This window comes from Osmerus eperlanus, chromosome 13 (assembly GCF_963692335.1).
Source record: "Osmerus eperlanus chromosome 13, fOsmEpe2.1, whole genome shotgun sequence".
NCBI lineage: Eukaryota > Metazoa > Chordata > Actinopteri > Osmeriformes > Osmeridae > Osmerus > Osmerus eperlanus.
Window position 1 is genome coordinate 7,131,056 of NC_085030.1, and position 23,353 is coordinate 7,154,408.

Here is a 23,353-nt window from a genome sequence, read left to right on the forward strand (position 1 = left end):
GAAGGCCATGCCTGACTGAACATCTGATGTAACCCACAGCCTCTCAGACACATCTACCCACATGCGCTGCTCCCTCCACTCCATAACTTACAACTAGGGCTGTTTGAAAACTCTCATCATCATCAAGTTCCGATCAGGTTCAGCCTGAGATGAAGACTGAGAAGGCAGACAGAGAGCAGAATAAAGTCAAGGTGAATGGCTTTGCTGAAGGTAAGAGTTCTGACATGCATGATGTTTAGTCCTCTCTGCCAATATATATCTGTAAATGTTTGCTGTGAGTTGCATTTATGATGAGATTTCATAAGAGGCTGGTATGGAGTAGTCGCAATAACCTTCATCTTATCATTGGGTTAGCGTTCCCCTGAAGCAGGATAGTGTGCGTCAGGGGGCACAATAAGTTCAATACCCTGCACCTTTAAACCTTACCTCCAAGCTCTTTTAAAATATTGAATCAATTCAATATTAAAGCAAACAAATTAAAGTTTCATACATTTCTCTGCAACAGAAAAATAAGTACATACAAACATACATGACGATGGGTGAAATGATTGGTAGTCTCCTCTTTCCCAGTGCTCTGTGCTATAACCAAATGTTTTACTGTTTGGTTGGTACCACTTAGTTGAATTTTTCTGGTCTTTTACTTATGATGGGGGTAAGGTCATAGCGTTCTGCTTTATGTCTTAATATTCAATGGTTGACTGGAGGGCAGGAAGTAAGTTCAGACAGTGCTTTATTCTGCTTTCAGTTAACCATTCATAATCAAATCAAATCAAATTTATTTGTATAGCCCTTTTTACACGCAAGCATGTCACAGAGGGCTTCACATATGCCCATAGAACTGCCCCTCAACCAACCTAAACCCTCAAGGAAGACAAGGAAAAACTCCCCCAAAAAAATGGAAGAAACCTTGGGAGGAGCAATTCAGAGAGGGATCCCCTCCTCCAGAGACGGTTGGTGGGAGAGAGGAGCAGAACACAGGCTAAACATAGTCATACAGTGTCGATGGGTTTTTAAAACACCAAAATCCATTATTCAACTTTATAGATGTAGGACAGGACCGGGAGACTCGCGACCAGGTCCAGCGTTGGCTGACCGACGACCAGGCAGGTGCTGACAACTCAAACCCCCCACACCACAAGGGATGTGTGTGGGGGGAGACAGAGAGAGGAGAGCAGGGATTAGAGAATGCCAGGAGCAGCTAACAGTTACAGTCATAATAGAATGAGATCCCCACCGGTCAAGTGTGGACTGGTGCAGCAATTTAACAGAGCAAAAAAGGGGAATTTGATGCAACCCCACACACCAAGACAGCGACAGCCCCCCTCATTTGGAACATGAAATATGTTGCAGGGGAAGAGAACTCTAAAATAAGTTATACTTAAAGAATAAGGATGGAAACAACCCGTCCCCCGTTGCCTCCAACTAGTAACATACTTACCTTTAACAGTCGTAGAATTGACTAAACAATAACGTTTTTAACCTAATTTTAAACGTCGAAACAGTATCAGACTCCCTAATTGAGACGGGTAGTTTATTCCAGAGAAGAAGCGCTCTATATGAGAACGCCCTACCTCCAGCTGTTTTTTTCTTAATTTTGGGAACCACCAGATAGCCGGCATCTTGAGATCTAAGTGTCCTTGCGGGGCAATAGGGTGCAAGGAGACCGGAGAGGTACAGTGGTGCCAATCCATGCAGAGATTTGTAGGTTAGTAGTAGAACTTTGAAGTCAGCTCTGGCTTGGATAGGGAGCCAGTGTAGAGAGACAAGAGTAGATGTTATGTGATCAAACTTTCTTGTTCTGGTCAATAGTCTAGCAGCAGCATTTTGCACCCGCTGTAAATTTTTTAGGTGGGTAATTGGGAGGCCAGAGAACAACACATTGCAATAGTCCAATCGGGACGTAACAAATGCATGTATTAGTTTTTCGGCATCATCCTTTGAGAGAAATTTTCGTATTTTGGCAATATTACGTAGATGGAAAAATGCAGTTCTAGTAATTTGCTTAATATGGTACTCAAACGAAAGGTCTGGGTCCATTGTGACTCCTACATTTTTTACTAGCTGGCTTTGAGAGACTTTGACGCCGTCTAGGTCTAAGGTCAGATTGGAAAAATTATTTCGATATTTTTTAGGACCGAAAATTTGAACCTCGGTTTTATCCGAATTTAGAAGAAGGAAATTTGCAGTCATCCAAGCTCTCAACCTAGAAACACATTTTTCCATAGCATGTGGAAATTCTCCAGACTTTATAGACATATATAGCTGAGTATCATCTGCATAACAGTGAAAATTTACCCCCGAGCTTCTAATTAGGTTTCCTAAAGGCAGCATATAGAGAGAAAATAACAGAGGGCCTAGAACTGAACCCTGTGGTACTCCGTATTTTACAGTGGAGCTCCTGGATGAGCAGCCATCATAGTGGACATATTGTGATCTATCGGTTAGATACGATCTAAACCACTGAAGTGATGTACCAGAAATCCCAACATAGTTCTCCATACGTTCCAAGAGAATCTCATGATCCACCGTGTCAAAAGCTGCACTTAGGTAAGAACCAGGACAGAGAAAGAACCCGCGTCAGAGGCTAACAGTAGATCATTGACTACCTTGGCTAATGCAGTTTCAGTGCTGTGGTGGAGACGAAATCCAGACTGGAGAGGTTCATAAAGCTGATTTGAGGAGAGGTGCTCAGTGAGCTGTTGTGCCACAGCCTTCTCTAAAATTTTGGAGATAAATGGCAAATTTGAAATTGGCCTGTAGTTGCTAAGACAACCTGGATCCAGGTTTGGTTTTTTAAGAAGGGGCTTAATAATAGCTTGTTTGAAATCGTTGGGGACTTGGCCAATTACAATAGATTCATTAATAATACTAAGCATGGGTGGTCCAATAATAGGGAGAAGTTCCCTACAGAGTTTGGCAGGGAGAGGATCGAGAAGGCAGCTAGTGGGTTTCGAGGAGTCTATCAGCTCGATGAACGCTTCCATAGAAATAGGGTTAAAGTGAGTGAGAGCCTCAACATGCAGCATGCTTGGTATAGGGGAAAGTTCAGTGTTGATGGCCACTCCTCCAGGACTAGTCTGTAGTTTGTCCCTTATTGCATAAATTTTTTGGTCTAAGAAATCATTGGGAGAGAAATCTGAACTAACAGAGTGTACTTTTCTTAGTGAGATTTGCAACAGTGTCAAATAGGAACTTAGTGTTGTGTTTGTTCTTACTAATCAACCTAGAGAAATAATCTGATCTGGACCTAATGAGGACTTGCTTGTACTCCATTAGGCTGTCCTTCCAGGCCAGGCGGAAAACCTCCAATTTAGTGGTACGCCACTTATGTTCTAGTTTTCTAGTGAACCTCTTAAGAGTGCGGGTTTCCTCTGAATACCATGGAGCCAGTTTCTTGTCCTTTCTTTTCCTTGGTTTGAGAGGGGCAAAAGAGTCTAGGGATAGCTGAAGAACCAAATTCAGATCCCTCGTTTTAGTATTTAATGATTTATTTGGGACGTCAAGGACTTCTAGTACAGCGGGTAGAATATTAGCCAGTTCCAGAGCTGTGTTTGGGGTTATGCAGCGGCTAGTAGAAATATTCTTAGTGCCTCCAAGTCTCTGGCAGAGGTCCATTTTGAAGGTGATCAGACAATGGTCTGATAATATAGGATTGTGGGGGTGGACAATGACGTCACTAATCTTGATTCCCCGCGTGAGAACTAAATCTAATGTATGCGAGTGAAGATTGGTAGGTTTGGAAACCACCTGAGTGAGACCTGTGGAATTCATTAGAGCAGTAAGCAGTAAAGGCCTTACTTAAAGGATCTTTTTGGTCATCCACATGAATGTTAAAATCACCCATAATCAAGACGTTATCAGTATATGTCACAAGATCAGCACTAAAATCTGCAAATTCCTCCAGGAAGAGGGAATACGGGCCGGGGGGCCGGTATAGAGTAACTATACAAAATGAGGGAGGGGGGCCAGGAGTAGTAGCATTATTCCTTTTTAAAATAGTTGGTGGTTTCATGCAAATTATTTCAAATGATTTAAAGGTATTTACAGATTTAAGGCTGAGGTTGAAGCTAGCTTTATATATCATAACAACACCACCACCTTTCTTTGATACACGAGGGATGTGTGAGTACGCAAAATCCGGAGGCGATGCTTCATTCAGGGGGGAAGGAGGGGGATTCATAGCTACCAAGTCACGTATTTCTGCCTTCACAATTGTAAATTGAAAGAATGGTTCATGATGACATACTACATGATTGATTTGCAAAGAAGTGCTTTTCGCCTTTACATGTTTTACTTTATATCAGAATGGGATTTATTCGCCAAGAAAGTTTGCACAGACAAGGAATTTGCTTTGGCAGGAAGGTGCAAACATTAAACATATAGGAATCAAAAATTTAAATATGAGGACTAACTATACTAAGGTTACATAACTAGCAAACTAAGGGTACATAACTAGCAAAGGAATTTGATTAAAATAAACTATACAATAAAATATAAAATAAAATAAAAATAAAATATAAATAATATTATATAAAAATATAATAAAAAAATATATTATATGTTTTAAAAGATGCTTTGCAGACTATTCGAATGAGTTATTTTTTTTGTATTCATGTAATGCCTTTGTGTTTGATAAACATTCCTAGGATAAAAAATTGATATGACTATAGTATTAAAGGGAAAGGTACTGCATGGCTGAGTGTAAGGCCAAACAAACACAAAGCCTCAGTTCAAGGACAACCATTCTCTTCTCACATGGGTCCACTGCCAGTTGTTGACAAGCTGGTGTGGTAATAATCTATGTAAATTGCATTGTTTTCACGGTTTTGTCAAACACAATTTCATTTTCTTGGATTAAAGCGAACCTAGCAACAACTCTGGGCCATGTTACTAACGTTGGGTTAAATGAGGGTACCGTGTGCAGCCATGCAAGATATGAGCAGACAAGCTGTTTTAATTGGAGTCATGAATGGACCATTTGCCTGTTAAGCTTAAGGCAGATCAGTTTCACTGTATGGCCATTCTCTGTAAGCCCATCAGAGGGAGCTGTTTGAGAATAAATTCAGCCTCTTCTCCAGTTCATTTGACTAAACAGTAATCATGCAGCTCAATGTTACCCAGCCAGCCTAGGGTTGAATATCACTGTGTGTGTTGATGACACGTACTGGAAGGAGAAGTGTGCCACGCCTATATGGTCCTGTGTAGATACTTCATCATTGGTTCAACATCCTTTTGAAAAAGTCTGTTTTCTTCATGAGTGCATTACAAATGGGAATGCAAGGAGAGGAACAAGTTTTAAAGCTATGATTAACTTCCCTTTGCTTTTCAATTTGAGGATTTCTTTACAAACAACTCCTGTGACAGAAAGTTTAAGTTAATAAATTGCAAAGATCATTATTTATTGCTTAACTCCACTGGTGGTTTTAATATAAACTGTGGCCTTCTGCAGGTGCACTTGCCAGAGTACCTCTCAGCTTTTCCTTCTGGCTTTAGCCAGGAGCAAACTAGTCATGGGATGGACTAGAGGATACCCATGTGTAGCCCAGCTAGCACAAACAGCTTTACTGTCAAGGGATCTGTTTTGATTTTGTTCACATATACCGGAGAGCAGGCTGCTTTGTAAAGCCTGAAATAAAAATTTACTGAGAGCCCTTAAGGTTTTTTGTAGAACAGCCTTTGATGTCAATAAATAAAAGGCAATATAGTTTTACGAGGCTTGTAACCCCCACGTAAATAACAAGCAGGTACGCCAGGAGTAATTACACCAGGCTGAGGGGAATGCAGTGGAATGCATAAGTCTACATGGAGAGAACCTCCAGGTTTATAAAAAAAGAGGGACTTTCTGTGAATACAAGTTTCACAAACACATCAGTCAGCTAAGAATAAACTTTAGCAACACTTTCTCACAAAAGTTCAATAATTTGGTGCCAGTATCTGTCGTTTTCCGTCAAATTAAAATGATTGGTGGGATGTTAATGGTGCACTCAAGCGTGGATGAGGGATAGGTATTCCTAAACAAAACATAAAATGGCTCCATTCAAATGTCAGGATAAATAGTAAAAGGAACATAAGTGACTTCAATCAAACAGGCCATGGCATTCACTTTCCATAAAAAAATGTTTAATTAGATTTTTAAAAAGGGGATGCACATGATCTTTTAAGTGTTGAAAGGATACCGCATAATGCTCCAGTAGTAATCACAATTGTCCATGTTTGTACACCAAATAAAGTTTAGAGTTCAGAGCCTTTGGTATCCAAGACCTTTTAATCAGTTTAATGATCATGAACCAAATACCTGATGATGCACATACAGTTCATGAAACAATTGATTCACTTGTGTCCATTAAGATACACAAACAAAGTGTCACGGGACCCATACTGTTTCTAGTGCTATACAGTAGAATAGGAGAACACACCCAGCAGAGGCAGGCCCAGTCTGGCCTATCCCCTTCCTCTTTTCTCTGTACCTCCTCCCCCTTCCCCATGTGCCAGGAAGCTTCTGGGAGGTGATCCTACCTCACGGGGTAGACTGACTGGGAACTCCAGTGTAGACTGGGGGTAACAGTGAGTACACAGTAGGTCACCCCTGGAGAACTTGACCTTAATGATGGGTTGAAAAACAACACCTGAAAAGCCTTGAGATCATGGAAGCCAAGAGGGTCCTCCATTTTGTGCCATCCGGTAAGTTCCCCCCGGCAAGAGGGGTTTTCTCTCACATGCAACCTGACACACCTTGTGCCAAACATGCACATGCTGCAGCCATTTGTATGCTTTCTCTCTCGCTAGCTGTGGAAGATTAGGTTTAGGGTTACCCTAACCCCAGCATGGCCATCAAGTTATACAACAAGTTATGTAAATGTTTTTGACTAACTTGTTTTTCTTGTTTGATTTGTTTAAGAGTGCCTGTCATTTTTGTGTGAGCTGTTGGTACGGGTACAGCCCTGGCCAGGTTGTACAATCTGGGACATGGTATGATTTGATATTTCCCATTCTGTAGCTAGGTATTAAAACCATTCATTCTGAACAGATTGCTTTATTGCCAGGCAAGCTGAAAAGTTGGAAAGCAAAGGGTACAGGTCAATATTTGCAGTTCAGCAGTAAACGGAACGCTTGCCGGCCTGGTAAGATAGCGAGGCGGTAGCCTGTTATCCTTGTGGAGTGTTCTTTTTGTTTGCTTCTGTCACTCTGGCTGTCCATAGGAGAACATGAGATTGCACAGAAGCAAACCAAACAGCTAAAACTCCTTGGAGTTGTTATTTATTTGGTGCCAACTTGTTTTTTAACTACTTTTCTCTATACAGAGGTTAATGTAGTGTTGAATTTATGGATTTAAAATGTCACAGTTCATCACAACAGGGTTTAGTCACCTCACCAACTGCAAGTCTCAATCTGTTCCTTTCTGATCCATCAAAGTGTTCAAGCCCCAGCTCCCTGTCTCTACCAGCCAGATGGTTGTGTGGGCAGTATGTGTGTGGGGCAGACCGTACATACGGTGTGCAGGGACACCATGCTAAGAAAAAGTAATAGAGGTAGGGTACAGGCAGGCCCTGTTCTGATGCTCTTTGTATTGTGGGAGTCTGTTGGTTGTTCTGCTTGTTTCTGGGCCATGAACTGTTTGAGGGTTTAATGCTTGTAATGGGTTAACCTGCCCTTGCTGAATTTTCTCAGCAAGGGATTAAGTAGATTACCACATTTTTCATCTGGATAATCTTAAAAATGTTAAGGTTTTTCCCTCTAACCTCGGCCATTACATTCAATTGAGTATGAATGTGTATGATAATACAATTACCATGACATTGGTAGTTTAATTTACAACTGTCATACAAGGAGTGTGATACCACTAATTGGGGAATTTTATTTGTCACTGTCCACATCTCAATATCCCTGAATTAAAATAACATGTTCAGGCTTACAAAGTGTATTTCATCCACTTATAACTGAACATTAGCAGGGTTCTGTCTCCGCAAGACTGTCTTCAAGGGGATTATCTATCAATGCCGTGCAGGATCACAGGGTCAGAAATAGTTGGTGTATACTGCTAGTTAAGTGAAAAAAGACTACAGTCAGTACCACATCATTTCATTATACTCTGGGGTTAAGGGTGATGCATGATGCACATTTTGTATGTGTGAGTGAAGCTTCGCATTTCAATTGGCCCAGAGCAGTGGTCCAGAAATTGGTCAAAAGGTTATGTTCAATACGATGTGGTTGTGTTAATATGCTGCTTTTCTGAGTAATGGTGATGAATAGCTGATTATTACAGCAAATTATGTTTATTTTATGTTAGCCAAGGCTATGGCCTTGCAGAAATGAGGATAGTTTGGTAGAGAAAACAGACAAGAATTTAACTGTTGACGCCGTCAAGGAAATTCTCCCACAGATTTGATGATCAGGCATTGCATATCCCAAGCATACTATTTATTTTCTTCATTAGTGGAGTCTATTCAACTGCATTCACGACGCAAACCACAATAATTCACCACTACGCTGCCTTCAGAATCCTGAATTCCTGAATCAGAAATAAACAAGTTACTTAACATAAAAAGCCTGGCAAGGACTTAAAAAAATACTTTATACACCAACAGAGTTCAGTTATCGCATAAACACATTATTGTGAGGCACAACTTAAATAGATAAACAATCCAAAGTTCCAAAGTTCACAATAGTGACCTGCCAGACAGTGACTATTTCAAGGCGTTCATTGAGACTGAGTTGCCATGTCTCTTGAGGACAGCTTGGGCCTTTACTTGGAGCTGCATCCTTGTCATCACCACCACACAGCCTCATCAGCAAAAGGAAGTCAGGTAGCCCTTTAACAGGAAAGCCACAGGCACATGTTGAGGAGAGGGCTCCCTGGGAAGGGAGATGCATTGAGGTCACATACCAAAGTAATACGAATAAGTGAGGCATAGAATAGAGAGAAGCACTGCAACGAACAGCATAAAAGTTGCCTCAGCGTTGCTGACGTCCAGTGCATCTGATGCCATTTGTATGCTTTCTCTCTCGCTAGCAGTGGAAGATTAGGTTTAGGGTTACCCTAACCCCAGCATGGCCATCAAGTTATACAACAAGTTATGTAAATGTTTTTGACTAACTTGTTTTTCTTGTTTGATTTGTTTAAGAGTGCCTGTCATTTTTGTGTGAGCTGTTGGTACGGGTACAGCCCTGGCCAGGTTGTACAATCTGGGACATGGTATGATTTGATATTTCCCATTCTGTAGCTAGGTATTAAAACCATTCATTCTGAACAGATTGCTTTATTGCCAGGCAATAAAGCAATTTAGTTTTGAGATCAGACACTTTCAGTTGTCCAATGACAGACAATCGCTATGCAAAAAAAGAAAATCCTAAAGTTTGCAGGTCTGTCTTTCCCTCTCTTCACTCGTCTCAAAGAGCTGGTTGCCAGCTGTGAGACTCCCCATCACCGAGGTGAAAGGCTATATATTGGAGGCATGGGAATGTTCTCTTTAATCTGTTCTGAGATATAGCCCTGTTATAATCTGGGCCGTGAAGACTCGCTCTCTGCCAGGGAAGGAGAGATCCCCTGCTATGTTTCTGTCTCAGATACCTGACTACACAACCAAACACCAAGATTGATTACTGTAGTTTCCATTTCACTGAAAACTCAATCCATGCGTGTCTTTGAGCTTCAATTTTCCAATTAGTTTCAATGGGACATCCTAACAGTCATTGCAGATCTCCTCAAGGATGCCGTCTCCCTCACATGCCTTGTGGTTCCTCAACCTACTAAACTCAGCATCTGATTTAGCCCTGACACCAACACAATATTGAAGGCAGTTGGACTGCAATCACCATTCAGATGTTAGATGTTAATTTGATTTCCGCTTCACCTCAGGCTTAGAGTGGTTCTAGCCCCCTCTGTCCTATGAGCACTCTTTGAAATGATTCCCCACGCAGTTATTCATGTTTCCAAAACTGACTCTGGACCCACTCTTCTGTTTCCACAGAGGCCCCTGCCACCGGGAGGTCGAAGAATGGATATGTTTTCCAAGAGATGGGTGGGTATCCATGATCCATTTTCAATATTGCCTTTTATTCCCTCTGTTCAACATTGCTTCCTGTCATGACTGCCTCATAACAGCATGCTAAGACCCTAAACGTTCTTTTCTAAGGACATGTTAAGTAGATCAACATTTATTTACAAAGATAATGAATCCTGCTTTTACATACTATCTGTATATGATTTTGTTAAAAACCAGACTGGATATTCCGAGATGTACAGTTTAATACTGAGAAGCTAATAATTCTGTCCACTGAGGTTACTTAAGCTAATGCTTAATTTCATGTGACATTGAACCCGACCCTTTAACATGGTAATGGAGAGTAAATAATGAGGTTGTGATGGATTAGTCGATGGAGGGATGAGCGTATAGTCATATATCATGTTCGCAGCTGTAAATCAAGAAAGCTAATTACTGAATTGGACAACAATGTTGTTTATAGATGCATTCTCGATTTTCTTTCTCTTTTCCTTTTCCCCTCATAAAACATGCTATCAAGCGGCCATATTTCTCTTCTATACGATAAAATAATTTACGAGGAGCTGCTATTGTTATATTGCAGCGTGTCTGGTTTGAGTGGGATACTTTATTAAGGCCTCAGTGTTGTGTAGTCCTCAACAGATGGCGAGGTGCTTGTAGGGTGGGGCGATAAACTTGCACCGTAAATATTGTTGAACCTGGTCCAGTGTGTTAAGTTTGAGGCCAACATTTTATTTAATTCCTATAGAGTAACTGAGACCTTGTGGAAACATTATGACCCCTGACCCCTGCCTATGTCCACAGAACTGTCACCTGAGGAGCAGGAAGACTGCGCTGAGGAGAAAGACTCCCCAACTCATAAGGACCACAACGTTGACAGTCAGAATCAGACTGGACTCTCAGGTTAGTGTGTGTTTGTCTGCCTGTATGTCTGTGTGTTCCATTCAGTCAGTACAAACTCTAAATACATAACTCTTATAGTTTATGCAAGAACAGTCAATATAATTTCTCACATTTTGACTCATGCTAGTAAGTCTAATCAGATAGTTCTTGCCAAGTCACTTTCAAAGCCCAGAGTCAGAGATTGGTAGTTCAAGGACATGTACAGTCTCTTGTGTGTACTTCCATCATCCACACTGGCCTTCAGAACAACCTATTAATAGTGATCCCAAAGAGAAGTGGGCTGCAGGGATTTGGACGGAGATGAAAAGCTGAGCTCAGGAGAGTGAAGTGTATGAGTGAAGCTTCCATTCTGATCTCAAAACAATACTGACTCAAAACATTTCATCTGTAGATCCTGACAGCTCTGGGTTTGGGCTCCTGAACACAACAAGAAAAGTGAGCAACTCTCTTTTTGCTACTTTCCTTTCCTTCCTCATAAATCGCAGAAAAATTAAATGGACTTTACTTTTGCTACTTTGTCTGAAGTTCAGTCAAAGTTCATCCTATTATGTTTAAGAAAGTTATACTTTCAACTCAGTGAATAACAGGTGCACAGTAATAGTTTTATTCTCCCCACTGACTACAGCATCTCCTTTTCCCTCAGTATGTGAAGCCCATGAACTTCCAGGAGGAAGTACGTGCGCATAGAGACCTGGACGACTTCCTGGCCCAGGCCAGCATCCTATTGGACGAGAAGGCAGCCACACTGGACGAGGTTCTGAGGCGCATGCTGAGCCGTGTAACGGAGGAGGAGCACGTAAGCTGTGACATGGATGAGGTCATGAGATCTCTGTTCGCAGACGCCGGGGGGAACAAGGTCAATGGTGAGCAGTGAGGAGCTGCATGCTTTCTGCATAGATATTGATAGGATCTGTATGGATGTAAAGATTGGATCTGCATGTGGATAGAATCAGCATAGATATAGACAGGACCTGTATATAGATAGAATCTGTATAGATGTAGATAGGGTCTGTATATTTGGAGGGTTTGTGTATATATGTAAATATTCTCCTTATTCCATCTACCCTCCCCTACAGTCCACCTGTTGACAGAGACCATACAGGGAGTAAGCGCTACTGCTACGGGTGTCCGATACCAGCAGTCATGGCTCTGTATCCTGTAAGTAACTGGCTCAATGTGTCAATAGAGGGTCGCTTATAACTTATACAATAATGTAATTTCCTTGATTCTTAATACCCAAATAGTTTGACCCTGTCTGTCCATCTGTCTGTCCATCTGACTGTCTGTCTGCCTGCCCCACTACCTTCTTGGCTGGCTGTCTGCTTGCCTGAGAATCTTCTTGTCTGCCTGTCTGTCCAGCTCCAACGTGCGCAGCCTCCAGAGGCGTCAGGTGTGCATCGCCCGTCTAGAACGCCCGCAGAACTGGGGGGTGAACTGCCGTGAAGCTCGCTACGTCATCCTCATCCTCGCTCCACCCAGAACGGTGACCCCTAACGTCCTCCTCTGACCAACCAGATGTGTAACCATGGGTTACCAGTCCCAAAACCATTCAAACCAGAGTTAAACTTCTCAAAGATCTCACAGAAATACACCTAAACATCCATCAAACACTTTAAAATTACCTAATCATCTTACCTTTTTTGTTGTTGCAGAAAAGCACTAAAACAGCCATTGAGCTGGGCAGGACGTTCGCCACCATGTTCTCAGACATCTCCTTCAGACAGAAGCTTCTGCAAACCAAGACCCAGGAGGAGTTCAAACAGGAACTGGTGTACCAGAGGCAGCAACTTTCCATCGCCTGTGAGAAACCAGCCACCGAGGATGCAGACATGGGCAGCAACAAACCTCTTCAGGTATCAATATCAACAAGCAATGCTGGCTGACATGGCTAAATACTCATGTATATTAAAATTATTTGTTAATTGATTTAGAAATTGTGCTTTTGTTACAGTAAACTGAATCACAGGCTGTATTTTTGGGGGACTAAGTTTCTCTGAAGGTGTTTCTCCACATGTAAAGCCCACCCTCTTAGTTCCTGTTCCATCCAGGCATATAAAGAGAAGCTCCACTGAGAAACGTGACTTCAGCCAGATTCTATTACCCACTACAAGACAATGAGGAGCAGCTGGACTTCACATTTAAAATGTCGGCCAAGACTGTTGTAGTTGCCTGGCAGCCTAACAGCATGCGGGCTCTTAAGATGATACAAGTATTTCATTACAGGGAAACATCTCAGCTTAGTGAGTGGAAACACCAAAACAACACTAAAACACTTGCCCAGAAGAGGAAGGACAATGCTATTGGAAAAATCATATTACGTTGTAGTTACACAACAGAAACACGCCTTCATCTTGAACATTGTACAACCAGGCAGCCGTCCTGAACATAGGGATTTTTCTGAGAGTATTTGCTCATGTGTTGGGGCTCCCGGTTGAATCCACTGTGGTTCTTCAAAGCCTTTCTCCATCTGACCAGCATACATACCTGTCATTTAGACTAACGCCTGCCTGTAACTCTCCAGTGTCTAGACTTCTTTAAAGCTGGCAGGGGAATCTATGAGGATCTCCGTCGAAGACTCCCCCTCTACCCCTCAGACTTCACAGACGGTACGTTAAACCATTCTCAAATGATGTTTTCAAAAATAAATGTGCCCATTGGTGCAATACATACCTTTTCAATGTTCAGCTGCTACCTCAGTGATGTTAAAATATATGTCTGAGTAATATAAAGTGATAATCTGTTTGTTTCATACAGGTATTGTTGGGAAAGACTGCTCCCTGTTGAAGTACACCACCACCGCCATCTTTCTGTACGTTGCCATTCTACTTCCTGCCATAGCCTTTGGTTCTCTGAATGATGAGAGCACAAGGGGAGAGATAGGTACCAAACAATTCTATGAACATTTCTAGCGGGTCATTTTCCATCCGGTGGCAAGTAAAACTAACCAATTGCGTTTTCGGGACAGATGTCCAGAAGACCATCGTTGGCCAGAGCATTGGAGGAGTCATCTACTCTCTGTTTGCTGGCGCTCCTCTAGTCATCCCCCTGACCACTGCACCCCTGGCCATCTTCATTAGCGGTATGCAAAACAGGATAAGACATTTTAAAGAAAGGTTTCCACATTTCTGAGAATGTGTAATGTGTAATGTGCATGGGTTTATGAGGATGATGTGGTTTTTGCTAATGTGGTTTTTGTGTGTGTGTGTGGTGTGCTGCAGTGGTCAGAGGAATCTGCGATGAATATGATCTGGACTTCCCAGCGTTCTACGCCTGCATCGGCCTGTGGAACAGCCTCTTCCTCATCCTGGGTGGTCTCTTCAACGTCAGCCTGCTGATGAAGCTATTCAAACGGTCAGTGAAACACCATCCACTCACACTGAAACACACACTATTTCCAAAGATCACATACTGTGGTATTTACAATATGAGACATATATACCACATACTGTGGTACATGCAACATAAGCATGTCAACATGAACAAGTCCAGTTTTGGTGTGCCAGTATTGATATCCAGTAATGTTGGATATTCAATGTAATAATATAATATTATGCTTTTTAGGGATTCTATACTAGAAAATTTTAATATTTGTAAAGTCTTTGTCTTGTCTGTGCTCAATGTAACCCAACTATATGTTTAAAACTCTGTTTTCGTCTGTTTTCCACTCTCAGTGTGTATGTTTTAGTAATCATTGTATTCACCTCACCTTGAGTTTCCCTGTTTTGTCTTTGTCTGAGGCGGACAATGTGCTGATAAAGCAGGAATGATCACAACACGCTCACTGTGCTTCTCTTCCTGGTAGTTCCACAGAGGAAGTCATTGCGCTGTTCATATCCATAGCTTTCGTCGGGGATGCCGTGAAAGGAACCGTCAAAAGTGAGTTGAGCGGTGGATGTGGATTACATTTACACTACATTGTATTCCGAGCTTTGCTTCTTCCAGTGTACCATCTGAGCTTAATGCAGGGGAATGTTTAAACAAGCTGCCTGTCAAATGTCTTGGTAAGCTAGCGAATATCCATCATAGAGTCTTTACAGGTGTGCAACGGCTGCCATCAAACAGGCTCTCCTTGGGGCACTGAGGGACCTGACACCCTTATAATGTCCACACGCTGTCCCCATGTTCCTCAGCTCTGTTTACATCTGGAGGGTATTCCTTAAGTATGTCAAGGCTATGCGGGAAGGAGAGTGCGTCCTTCAACCTTGGTCTAATTACAAACGTATTTTTATCTAACTAACTCCACATTTGTTTGTTTTCCTTTTCCTTTCCATTTGTTTCCACATCCCTTCCTCCTCACTTCCAGTCTTTAAGCACTTCTACCACGATCCTACTCTGGCCACAGTCAACGGCACAGCAGTGCTTCAGCAGATCCAGGAGCTGCTCGAGAAGGCTGCTCACGCTGGTAATGGAACAGGGCCCTTGCTTGGTAATGGAACGGGGCCCCTGGTAGAGCATGTGTCTGTGTTCCTGCCCAAGACCCTGGTGCTGTGTACCAGAGAGAGGCCTGTTCTCTGTCTCCTGCTCATGCTGGGGACCCTGTGGCTGGGGTACACCCTCTACCTCATTAAAAGGAGGTAGGTTGCCCAACATTGTCTGCCACAATGTCCTGTATTCATTTAGCAGATACTTCAATATCTATCCAAAGACAATGTGGTTCGGAGCTCTACTGTAATTGTTTGGATATAGTATGAGCTTTGGTTGACATTTCTCTGGTGGTTTCCTGCACACAGCCCCTATCTGAATGGCAAAGTGAGAGAGGTGGTGTCGGACTGCGCCCTGCCCATCTCTGTGCTAGTTTGCTCCTTCATCGGCTCCTACCTGTTCCTCGACATAGAACGTAAGAACATATTTGTCAAAGCCTTAGACATGACTTAGATGGTGTGGAATAATCACGACTAAAATGAAGGCGTGCCGGTGGATACTGACGACCTCTACTACAGTTCCTGTGTTCAACGTCCACAACGGCCCCGTGTTCAACTTCGCCCCCTTCGACAAGCTGACAGGCTGGAACACGCTCAGCGCTGCAGGCCTGGGCTTCCTCCTGGCCCTGCTCATCTTCATCGACCAGAACATCGTCATCTCTCTCACCCACGTACCTGAACACAAGTAAGGCCCTCGCACACTCTCAGGCCCACTCACATTTCGGGGCGGAATTACTCATAGATATGCCAGTGGAATTTTAATGCTGAGTAGAAGTGTGGGAGCAATGTTTGAGGTTTCACCCAGTTTTCCCCAAGTTGAGATTATAACTTGTTGTAGTTCTGAGCGTGCTAGAGGCACAGCAAGGGATTATAACTGGTGTCTTTGTCTGTTTGTGTGCACAATTTTGTATGGGTGTGTATATTTGTGTACATGTTGGTTTGAATGTGTGTATGAATGTGTGCGCGTGCTCATGTGTGTGTGTGTGTGTCCTTGCCTCCAGGTTGCTGAAGGGAACAACGTTACACTGGGACCTGATGTTGACAGGCTTCATCAACATCCTCATGTCCTGCCTGGGGTTGCCATGGATGCATGCCGCCTTCCCACACTCCTCTCTCCACGCCCGACAGCTCGCCAAGGTAGAGCAGCATGTAGAGAACGGACACCTCTACGAATCGTGAGTAAACCACCAACAACCTTATTTCTTCACACACATAAATGCAGTTATTTGCTTCAGTCCATCTAAAAAGAAAAGTGACTGTCTCTGTGTCTGGGGCTGTAGCATTGTGAGCGTGAAGGAGACTCGCCTCACTTCTCTGATCGCCAACATCCTGATTGGCCTGTCAGTGTTCATGCTGCCCATTCCCCTGCAGTGGATCCCCAAACCAGTCCTCTACGGTCTGTTCCTCTACATCGCTGCCACCTCCTTAGACGGCAACCAGATGTGTGACCGTATGGCCCTGCTCCTAAAGGAACAGGTGAGACAATATGACAGCTAAAGACTACTCTAAGTATTTACGTACAGGAAAGCTACCTTGCTACCGGAAAGGTAACTGTAAAGTTGTTTTCAACTGAGTATATTGTAGAATACTTTTGCTTATGGTACCTCTCTCTCTTTCTCTCGCTATTTCCTCTTCTCATCCCCTCTTTCTCTCTCTCCCCCATCTCTGTCTGTGTCTCTTTCTCCATCTATCTCTTCATCGCTCCCTCTCTCCCTCAGACGTCCTACCCCCCTACCCACTACATCCGCCGGGTGCCCCAGAGGAAGGTGCACTACTTCACCGGGTTGCAGATGATTCAGCTGATTGTCCTGTGTGCCTTCGGGATGTACCCGCTGCCCTACATGAAGATGGTCTTCCCATTGCTCATGATCCTGCTCATCCCCATCAGGTAGGTCCTCCTCGCCACCAGGGGGCGGAGGAGGCACACACGGACACACAGACGGGATGGGCTCTTCTTTTTGGGATGTTCTGCTTGGTGTTGGTCGAAATAAATACATAGTGGAAACGTTGTCAGCACAAGGTCCAGCGCAATGCTGTATTGATCCTCTTTTGTTGAAACAGAACATTGTTTGTCCTCCACAGAAACAACCTGCTGCCAAAGATAATCGAGGCAAAGTATCTTGACATCATGGATGCTCAGCACATGTAGAGAAGGACAAACCTGCAAGGACAGATACACGAGGGCATTAACAACCAAATCTGTTTATTCTCTGATGACGTGTTAAAATGCACTAGAACTACATTAGTACAAGAGGGGGTCAGGGTGGGCGCTGAGATTTGTTGGAAGTGAGAATCTCGGGATGGACCACGTTATTATTCCTTATGTCTGCTCTGTTGATTTGATTCTGTACATTCACAATATATATGCAGGTGCTTGTATTTAACATTTAACATATTCACATATTATTTTGTTCCCTGTCATATTTAATACACACACAGATAGTGACTGTTCTTTTCCTTCCTACATCTGTGTCAAATATAAATATAATTTTTACACTTGACTTTTTAGCTAGAGACAGCAACTCCAAATTATGGAATTGTTTGGTTTATAATTTGTTTTATTACTTTGGTCAAATGTATTCGCCATGCATTAGGTCTGGTTTAGCATTTTTTTAATGTGTCTGTTCTGCACTCATTAGTCATGTAAACTGTCCTGGCTGTTCCATGTATTAAAACAGCAACAGAAACATTGCTTGAATAATCAATGTTCTTTTGTTAATGTCTAAGACTGTAAGATAAATACTAAACCCAAAGTAAACCTGAGTGTTAACTGCATTACAGAAACATGATGTGAGTTTTGACCATGGATAAAACCCTTTGATATGGAAGGGCCTCTTGGCTAACTTGTCCAATGTGAAGCTGTTTTGAGAAAAGTTCTCCACTGTTATTCCTCCAGTAGAGGGCAGCATAATCATTTACAAACACACTTTTAGATTCACCATAGCTGGGGAACCCATTCTTTCTCCACAAACCAATGCATGGGACGTTCTAGAAAAATAAGCCACCTTTATTCTCTTTCAAAGCCATGTATTTTGTGTTAACAATAAAAATGAAAACAGACACCCTCGACAGCCAGAAGCAGAACCAATGGATTCAAATGACATTTCATCAAATATGTCTGTTACTTAGGCCATCAGAATATCACAGCTAGCTCCATCTTTGGGTTACTTTTATTGCAGCAAACAATTCCAACCTGCGCTTGGTAAACTAATTGCGAGCAGGTGTGCCACAAACAAAGCTAGAATTCCATTTCCACTGCAACTTGCAGCCCCCATCTGTGTGTGTGATGCCTCAGTGCACCGCAATCACACCAGCGCCAGCACAACTCCCTGTGCTGGGATTACTGCAGTATGTTTAAAGTTATTTAATATTGAATAATGTTTGTTCAGTAGGTTGTTGCAACCTATTCAATCTGTAGCTCTCTGTGTAGGGCACTGGGAATCAGTGGATGTCTCTAAAAATGCCTCGCAAATTGTGGACAATGAATGGATGTCAACAAACTCACATACAGTAAATTCTTAGAGAATGACAGGAACCAACGACACACAGAATAAGAGCAGCAGTAGAAGTTGATGACACATAAAATAAATGATCTAGTATGGTATTTCAGATGTACAAAATGATCCATAAAAGACCAAAGAAATTATAAACAAGAGTAGTCCCCAGTAATGGACTAGATTAGGGAGGCACCATGTGAAAGCCTTGTGAAAAAAACATCCAAAAACTGATTTTAGAACATCTTTCTAGAAGTCCCTTCCTTCCTATCTCATAATGTGCCTGCTACTCACCCTGGAACATCATTCCTGTGATTGCCAGACAGTGTGTTCTCGGTAGTAATGAACCTCCAATAGAACAGATTATAATTGCCTTTCTGGGTCTGTATCTGCAAAGTTTGGCATGTTCTACTCCATTGAACACAGATAATGATGAGTCAATGTAGCACAGAATACTTACAGAACAGCTGAACCCTCATCTAGATGAGACCCTTATGATTGAGTTTCATTTACATGGGACCTGAAATCATAATGTGTCTGCCACAGCAAGCAACAACTTTGCCTTGTTATTTCACAACCTATACATACTGTATATATATATATATAAATATATTAACTTTGCATGTAGTACTTTACAAACAAGGGACCAAAAACAAGAATACTAAAAACAAGAGGTAAGAGAGGGGTTGGATATTTAAAGTGTTCCATTGACCCTGATAACCTCCTTATGTAAAAAAGAGTGATAGCAGACTTGGCCAATGAACGACTCAGAAAAGTGGAGCGTCCCGCCCTCGTAGCAGAGAAGCAGCCAATCCCAGGGCTCCTTCGGGATGGCGGCCGTCTTCAGGAACTCCGCCAGAGGGCTGAAGTCTCCCACGGGGCTCTGCATAGGCAGGCTCAGATCAGCGCTTCATGAGTTGGAGTTCTCTTGTCAGCAAAACAGAATCCCTGGCCTCTCTGCCCCTCCCTCCGTGTGTCCCGTATGTCCCCGCCCCGTCCTCCCCCACCCCCCGTCCTCCCCCGTCCTCTGAGGGTCCGCCCCGTCCCCCCCCACCCCCCGTCCTCTGAGGGTCCGCCCCGTCCCCCCCCACCCCCCGTCCTCTGAGGGTCCGCTCCATCCTCCGTCCTCCGTGTTCCTGAGACGTCCCCAGCAGCTCTATGTGCTCTTGATGCCCTGGAAGCCACAGAAGCTCCAGCGTTTCTCCAGGCTGGCCCCCACCCCCGTCAGCTCCTGTCTGAAGGTGCAGGGCAGCCGAGACAGCAGAGCCTCCACCTCTGGAGGGTGGATCTGCAACACACAGCAACAACAGGAAAGCTTTATGTGCATGTGTTTCTGTGCATGCATGCGTGTGCGTGAACCAGACAGGATTTGGCAAGAAAATAGAGGTCTCAATTGTCTGGAAAAAGTCCTCCTGGTTATGAGGGGGCCAGAGAGAGGGGTCTCATTCTGTCTCATCTATGGGCCTCAGTTTGTGAGGCAGTGAGATGGTACCGGATTATCTGAGGGAGCTGCCCTGGAAGCCTGCAGAAGGAAACTGGCAGAGGCCACTCAAGGGGCAGAAGAGATGGGTGTTTTAGCAAAGCTTCGCAATAAATGAAACCTATCTGGCAAGGCTGAAAAATCCAGCTCAAACACGTCTCAGAGTGCCAGGGGAAATCAGATTGACACCCTCCCTCAACTGTGGCGGTGGACTGTGAGAGATTCTGCAGTCATTAATATGGCAGGGAAACTGATGGAGCTGGGTGGCTGAGCTAGCTACAGATAGGTCCACGAGCAGGCCTGCTATGTGTCTGAATAAACAGTGATTCAATCTGCACCAAGGGACCATGCCGGTGCCAGCAGGCCCAGCTTGAGCAGGGAGCTCCACAGTGGGACTCTGGCATGCATCAGAGCCATATGTCAGCCCTGTGGGGGGCTACCTCCTAGCTTAATGTCTGGCCTGACAGGGTGTGGAATGTCAGTCTGTGCGTGTGTGTATTTATCCATGTGTGTGTGTGTGTGTGTGGTTGCGTGTGTGTGCCAGGTCTACCTTGGTGTCCAGACGCTGTAAGTAGGAGCAGATGTACTCGATGCTGGCTCCAAACGGGTGGACATGGAGGAACGTCGAGATGATCCCTGGAGAGAAAAAGAGAGAGAGAGAGGAACAATGGGTGAGAGAGATGGTGGGAGATGGAGAAAGACAGACAGAGAGACAGAGAGTTATAACCCTAAACGGTCTATGAGCGTGTCATGCAGCTCTTGAGAACGGGTCTCTCTGAATGTCAGTCCCCCTTCTCCACCTGGAAAGACAAACCCCGACAGGAGATCCAGGAGACCACCGCTCTGGAGGACTCCTCAGACTGATATGGAAACGGGTCTGAACGCTTCGAGTGTCGTCCCCCCAAAAGAAATCACCGTTGTGTGGATGACTCTTGTGTTTGAAGGCTCCAGATGAAGAGGGGTGTTTAATGACTGCTTTGATGCTGTTCTCTACATTCCATCTCTCTCTTCAGAGCACCATGGGCTTTCATCCAGCCCAACAATCCCATCTGCTAGCAGCTCATTGATATGATGGCCCAGCCGTTATAATCCTCCACCTCTGGACAACAACCACTCTCTGAGCCTCAGGAGGTGCCCATAACACACACACACACACACACACACACACACACGTATACAAACATATACACACTGCTAAATGAGACCTTAGAGGGTGAAATAAGCCAGGTGAGACTTCAGAAGAAGAACTCTTGAGCCTTTGATCTGACACATGATTGTGTGTCTGTGTGTGTGTGTGTGTGTGTGTGTGTGCGTGAATTGTGTGTCTTTGTGTGTGCGTGTGTAAGTTTGTGTACGTGTCTGTGTTTATGTATAATTGAGATCAAAAGGAAGAATCCTCCCATTGTATTTCCTTCAAAACACATTGTTATATCTTTTTGATTTTGTAACCTTACCTATTTTAGAAAGAGCCTAGAGATAAGTCATCTGTTTTCCCTGTTTTCTGTTCAATTCCAACCTTATCTGTATATGTTTTGCAGCATAGGGGACCAAAGGGAGACACAAAATTGACCCTTAGTTTCCTGGGTAAATTAGTTCCTTCTGGAAACAAAGTCCTTTTTTTTTTTTTACTTCTGTTGTGCTCACTTGAGCATAGCTTCAGACACCACATCACACCGAGTGGTTCTGACAGAACGAATTCCCAGAATCCTCTGGGCCAGACTCTTCTTCACTGAGCCACCAGACGTGGGCGGTCACAGGCTCAGCGGCCCATTGGTTACCTAACTATCTGTGGGCCAATCTCACGCTTACTCTGCTGAGAGAGACAGAAGACCCATCCAGTCCATTCTTTGCGATGGAGAGGCAGCAGACGTGAACAAAAACTGGCTAACAAACACACACATATGCTAGTCTGAATGCTGCCATTTGGCATCGCTTTTCATCAGAAAGTGTTCAACATTTGTGGATCCACAAGTTTTTTTTCTAAACTTTGTCTTTTCCTCTGTTTTATGTAATTTCTTTTTTTCTGCGGAGGTGTGTCCAAAAATTGAAAACAGGTCTACAAAAATAATATATATTATTGTACACTGAATCCAGGGCCTTCATTTTGGGGGTAGGTATAGCTCAGTGGTCGAGTGTTTGACTGCTTTGGATAAAAACATCTGCTAAATCAGCCGTTCTCAATCCTGCTCCTCAAGGACCTCCTGCCCTGCATGGTCTAGATGTTTCCCTGCTCCTCAGGGACCTCCTGCCCTGCATGTTCTACATGTTTCCCTGCTCCCATACACCTGATTCAAAGGAATGGGTTGTCATCAAGCTCAGCAGATGCCTGATAACGGCATATTCATTCATTTGGTGTATTGGAAGAGGGAAACATCTCAAACATGCAGGGCAGGGGGTCCTTTGCGGACCAGGGTTGAGAAAGGCTTCACTAAATGAACGCAATATTAATCTTGCTCTCTTCTGTACACAATGTCTTATACTAATCTGTGAGTGGAGTGGTGTGGATGTACCAACTAGCAGGGCCTCTCTCTCAGACTGGACAGGACTGGACAGGCTCTTCTCTGGTGCACCCTCCTTCTCCTGACTGCAGGACACCACCGACGGCACTGGGGAATCCTGCACACACACACACATCGCAGGTACATACATACATACATACATACATACATACATACATACATACATACATAACAAACACATGCAAACCCATCCACACACAAACAAAATATCACTTCAATGTCAAGCAACATGCACATAAATACATTATTACTGCTGACTTTGAGTTGAAGCTGTTTGATCCGAAACAAAGAACACGATCAGGGACATGAATGACTGGAATAACCGTTTGAATAATCACTTGAATATGAACTTTCACATCAGAGGTACAGATGACAAAGACAAGGGTGCACTGAAAATGCAAGAGAAAGAGAGAGAGAGAAGCAAGAGATAAAAAGAGAGATAATTCATAAATGGTAGTCCAGGGCTAGAATTCAAACAGAGGAGAGAAGAGAGAGAAGGAGGAGCGAGGGTGTTGGTAATGCTAATGATCAAGCT

The 23,353-nt window shown here is 43.5% G+C and overlaps 2 protein-coding genes across 8 annotated transcripts in view; one reads left to right on the plus strand and one right to left on the minus strand.

Annotated features, from left to right (window-relative positions):
- The first annotated feature begins 111 nt into the window (after nucleotides 1–111).
- Nucleotides 112–18,155, plus strand: LOC134033051 (solute carrier family 4 member 11-like). Of its 2 annotated transcripts, none has more exons than XM_062477167.1 (20): nucleotides 112–210; nucleotides 9,969–10,019; nucleotides 10,806–10,904; nucleotides 11,296–11,339; nucleotides 11,548–11,767; nucleotides 11,981–12,062; nucleotides 12,264–12,387; nucleotides 12,557–12,757; nucleotides 13,426–13,510; nucleotides 13,659–13,784; nucleotides 13,870–13,983; nucleotides 14,123–14,255; nucleotides 14,707–14,780; nucleotides 15,208–15,478; nucleotides 15,635–15,741; nucleotides 15,845–16,010; nucleotides 16,327–16,500; nucleotides 16,606–16,801; nucleotides 17,044–17,213; nucleotides 17,408–18,155. In XM_062477167.1, exons 1-20 carry the CDS (start codon nucleotides 150–152, stop codon nucleotides 17,472–17,474), a joined length of 2,565 nt encoding a protein of 854 aa, XP_062333151.1. In that variant the 5' UTR covers nucleotides 112–149; the 3' UTR covers nucleotides 17,475–18,155. The 2 variants fall into 2 exon arrangements, with proteins under 2 accessions (XP_062333151.1, XP_062333152.1); XM_062477168.1 differs by lacking the exon at nucleotides 112–210 and adding an exon at nucleotides 6,495–6,681.
- Nucleotides 18,156–19,909: 1,754 nt separating this feature from the next.
- The window catches only part of LOC134033054 (ecto-NOX disulfide-thiol exchanger 2-like), an 81,141-nt gene continuing 77,697 nt past the window's right edge, over nucleotides 19,910–23,353 (minus strand). For all 6 annotated transcript variants that reach the window (XM_062477174.1, XM_062477175.1, XM_062477171.1 and 3 more), the window contains 3 exons: nucleotides 22,810–22,915; nucleotides 20,850–20,935; nucleotides 19,910–20,107 (listed from right to left, as the gene is read on the minus strand). In XM_062477174.1, coding sequence (XP_062333158.1) covers nucleotides 19,976–20,107; nucleotides 20,850–20,935; nucleotides 22,810–22,915 — 324 coding nt within the window. In that variant the 3' untranslated portion in view covers nucleotides 19,910–19,975. The remainder of the gene's footprint in view (nucleotides 20,108–20,849; nucleotides 20,936–22,809; nucleotides 22,916–23,353) is intronic.

What these genes read in the sequence shown, in the direction of transcription:
- LOC134033051 (XM_062477167.1), top strand. Translation starts at nt 150, where the DNA reads ATGAAGACTGAGAAGGCAGACAGAGAGCAGAATAAAGTCAAGGTGAAT. An exon ending in CCCTGCTCCTAAAGGAACAG is followed by an intron (nt 16,802 to 17,043) that starts GTGAGACAATAT and finishes TCTCTCCCTCAG; the next exon opens with ACGTCCTACCCCCCTACCCA. An exon ending in ATCCTGCTCATCCCCATCAG is followed by an intron (nt 17,214 to 17,407) that starts GTAGGTCCTCCT and finishes TGTCCTCCACAG; the next exon opens with AAACAACCTGCTGCCAAAGA.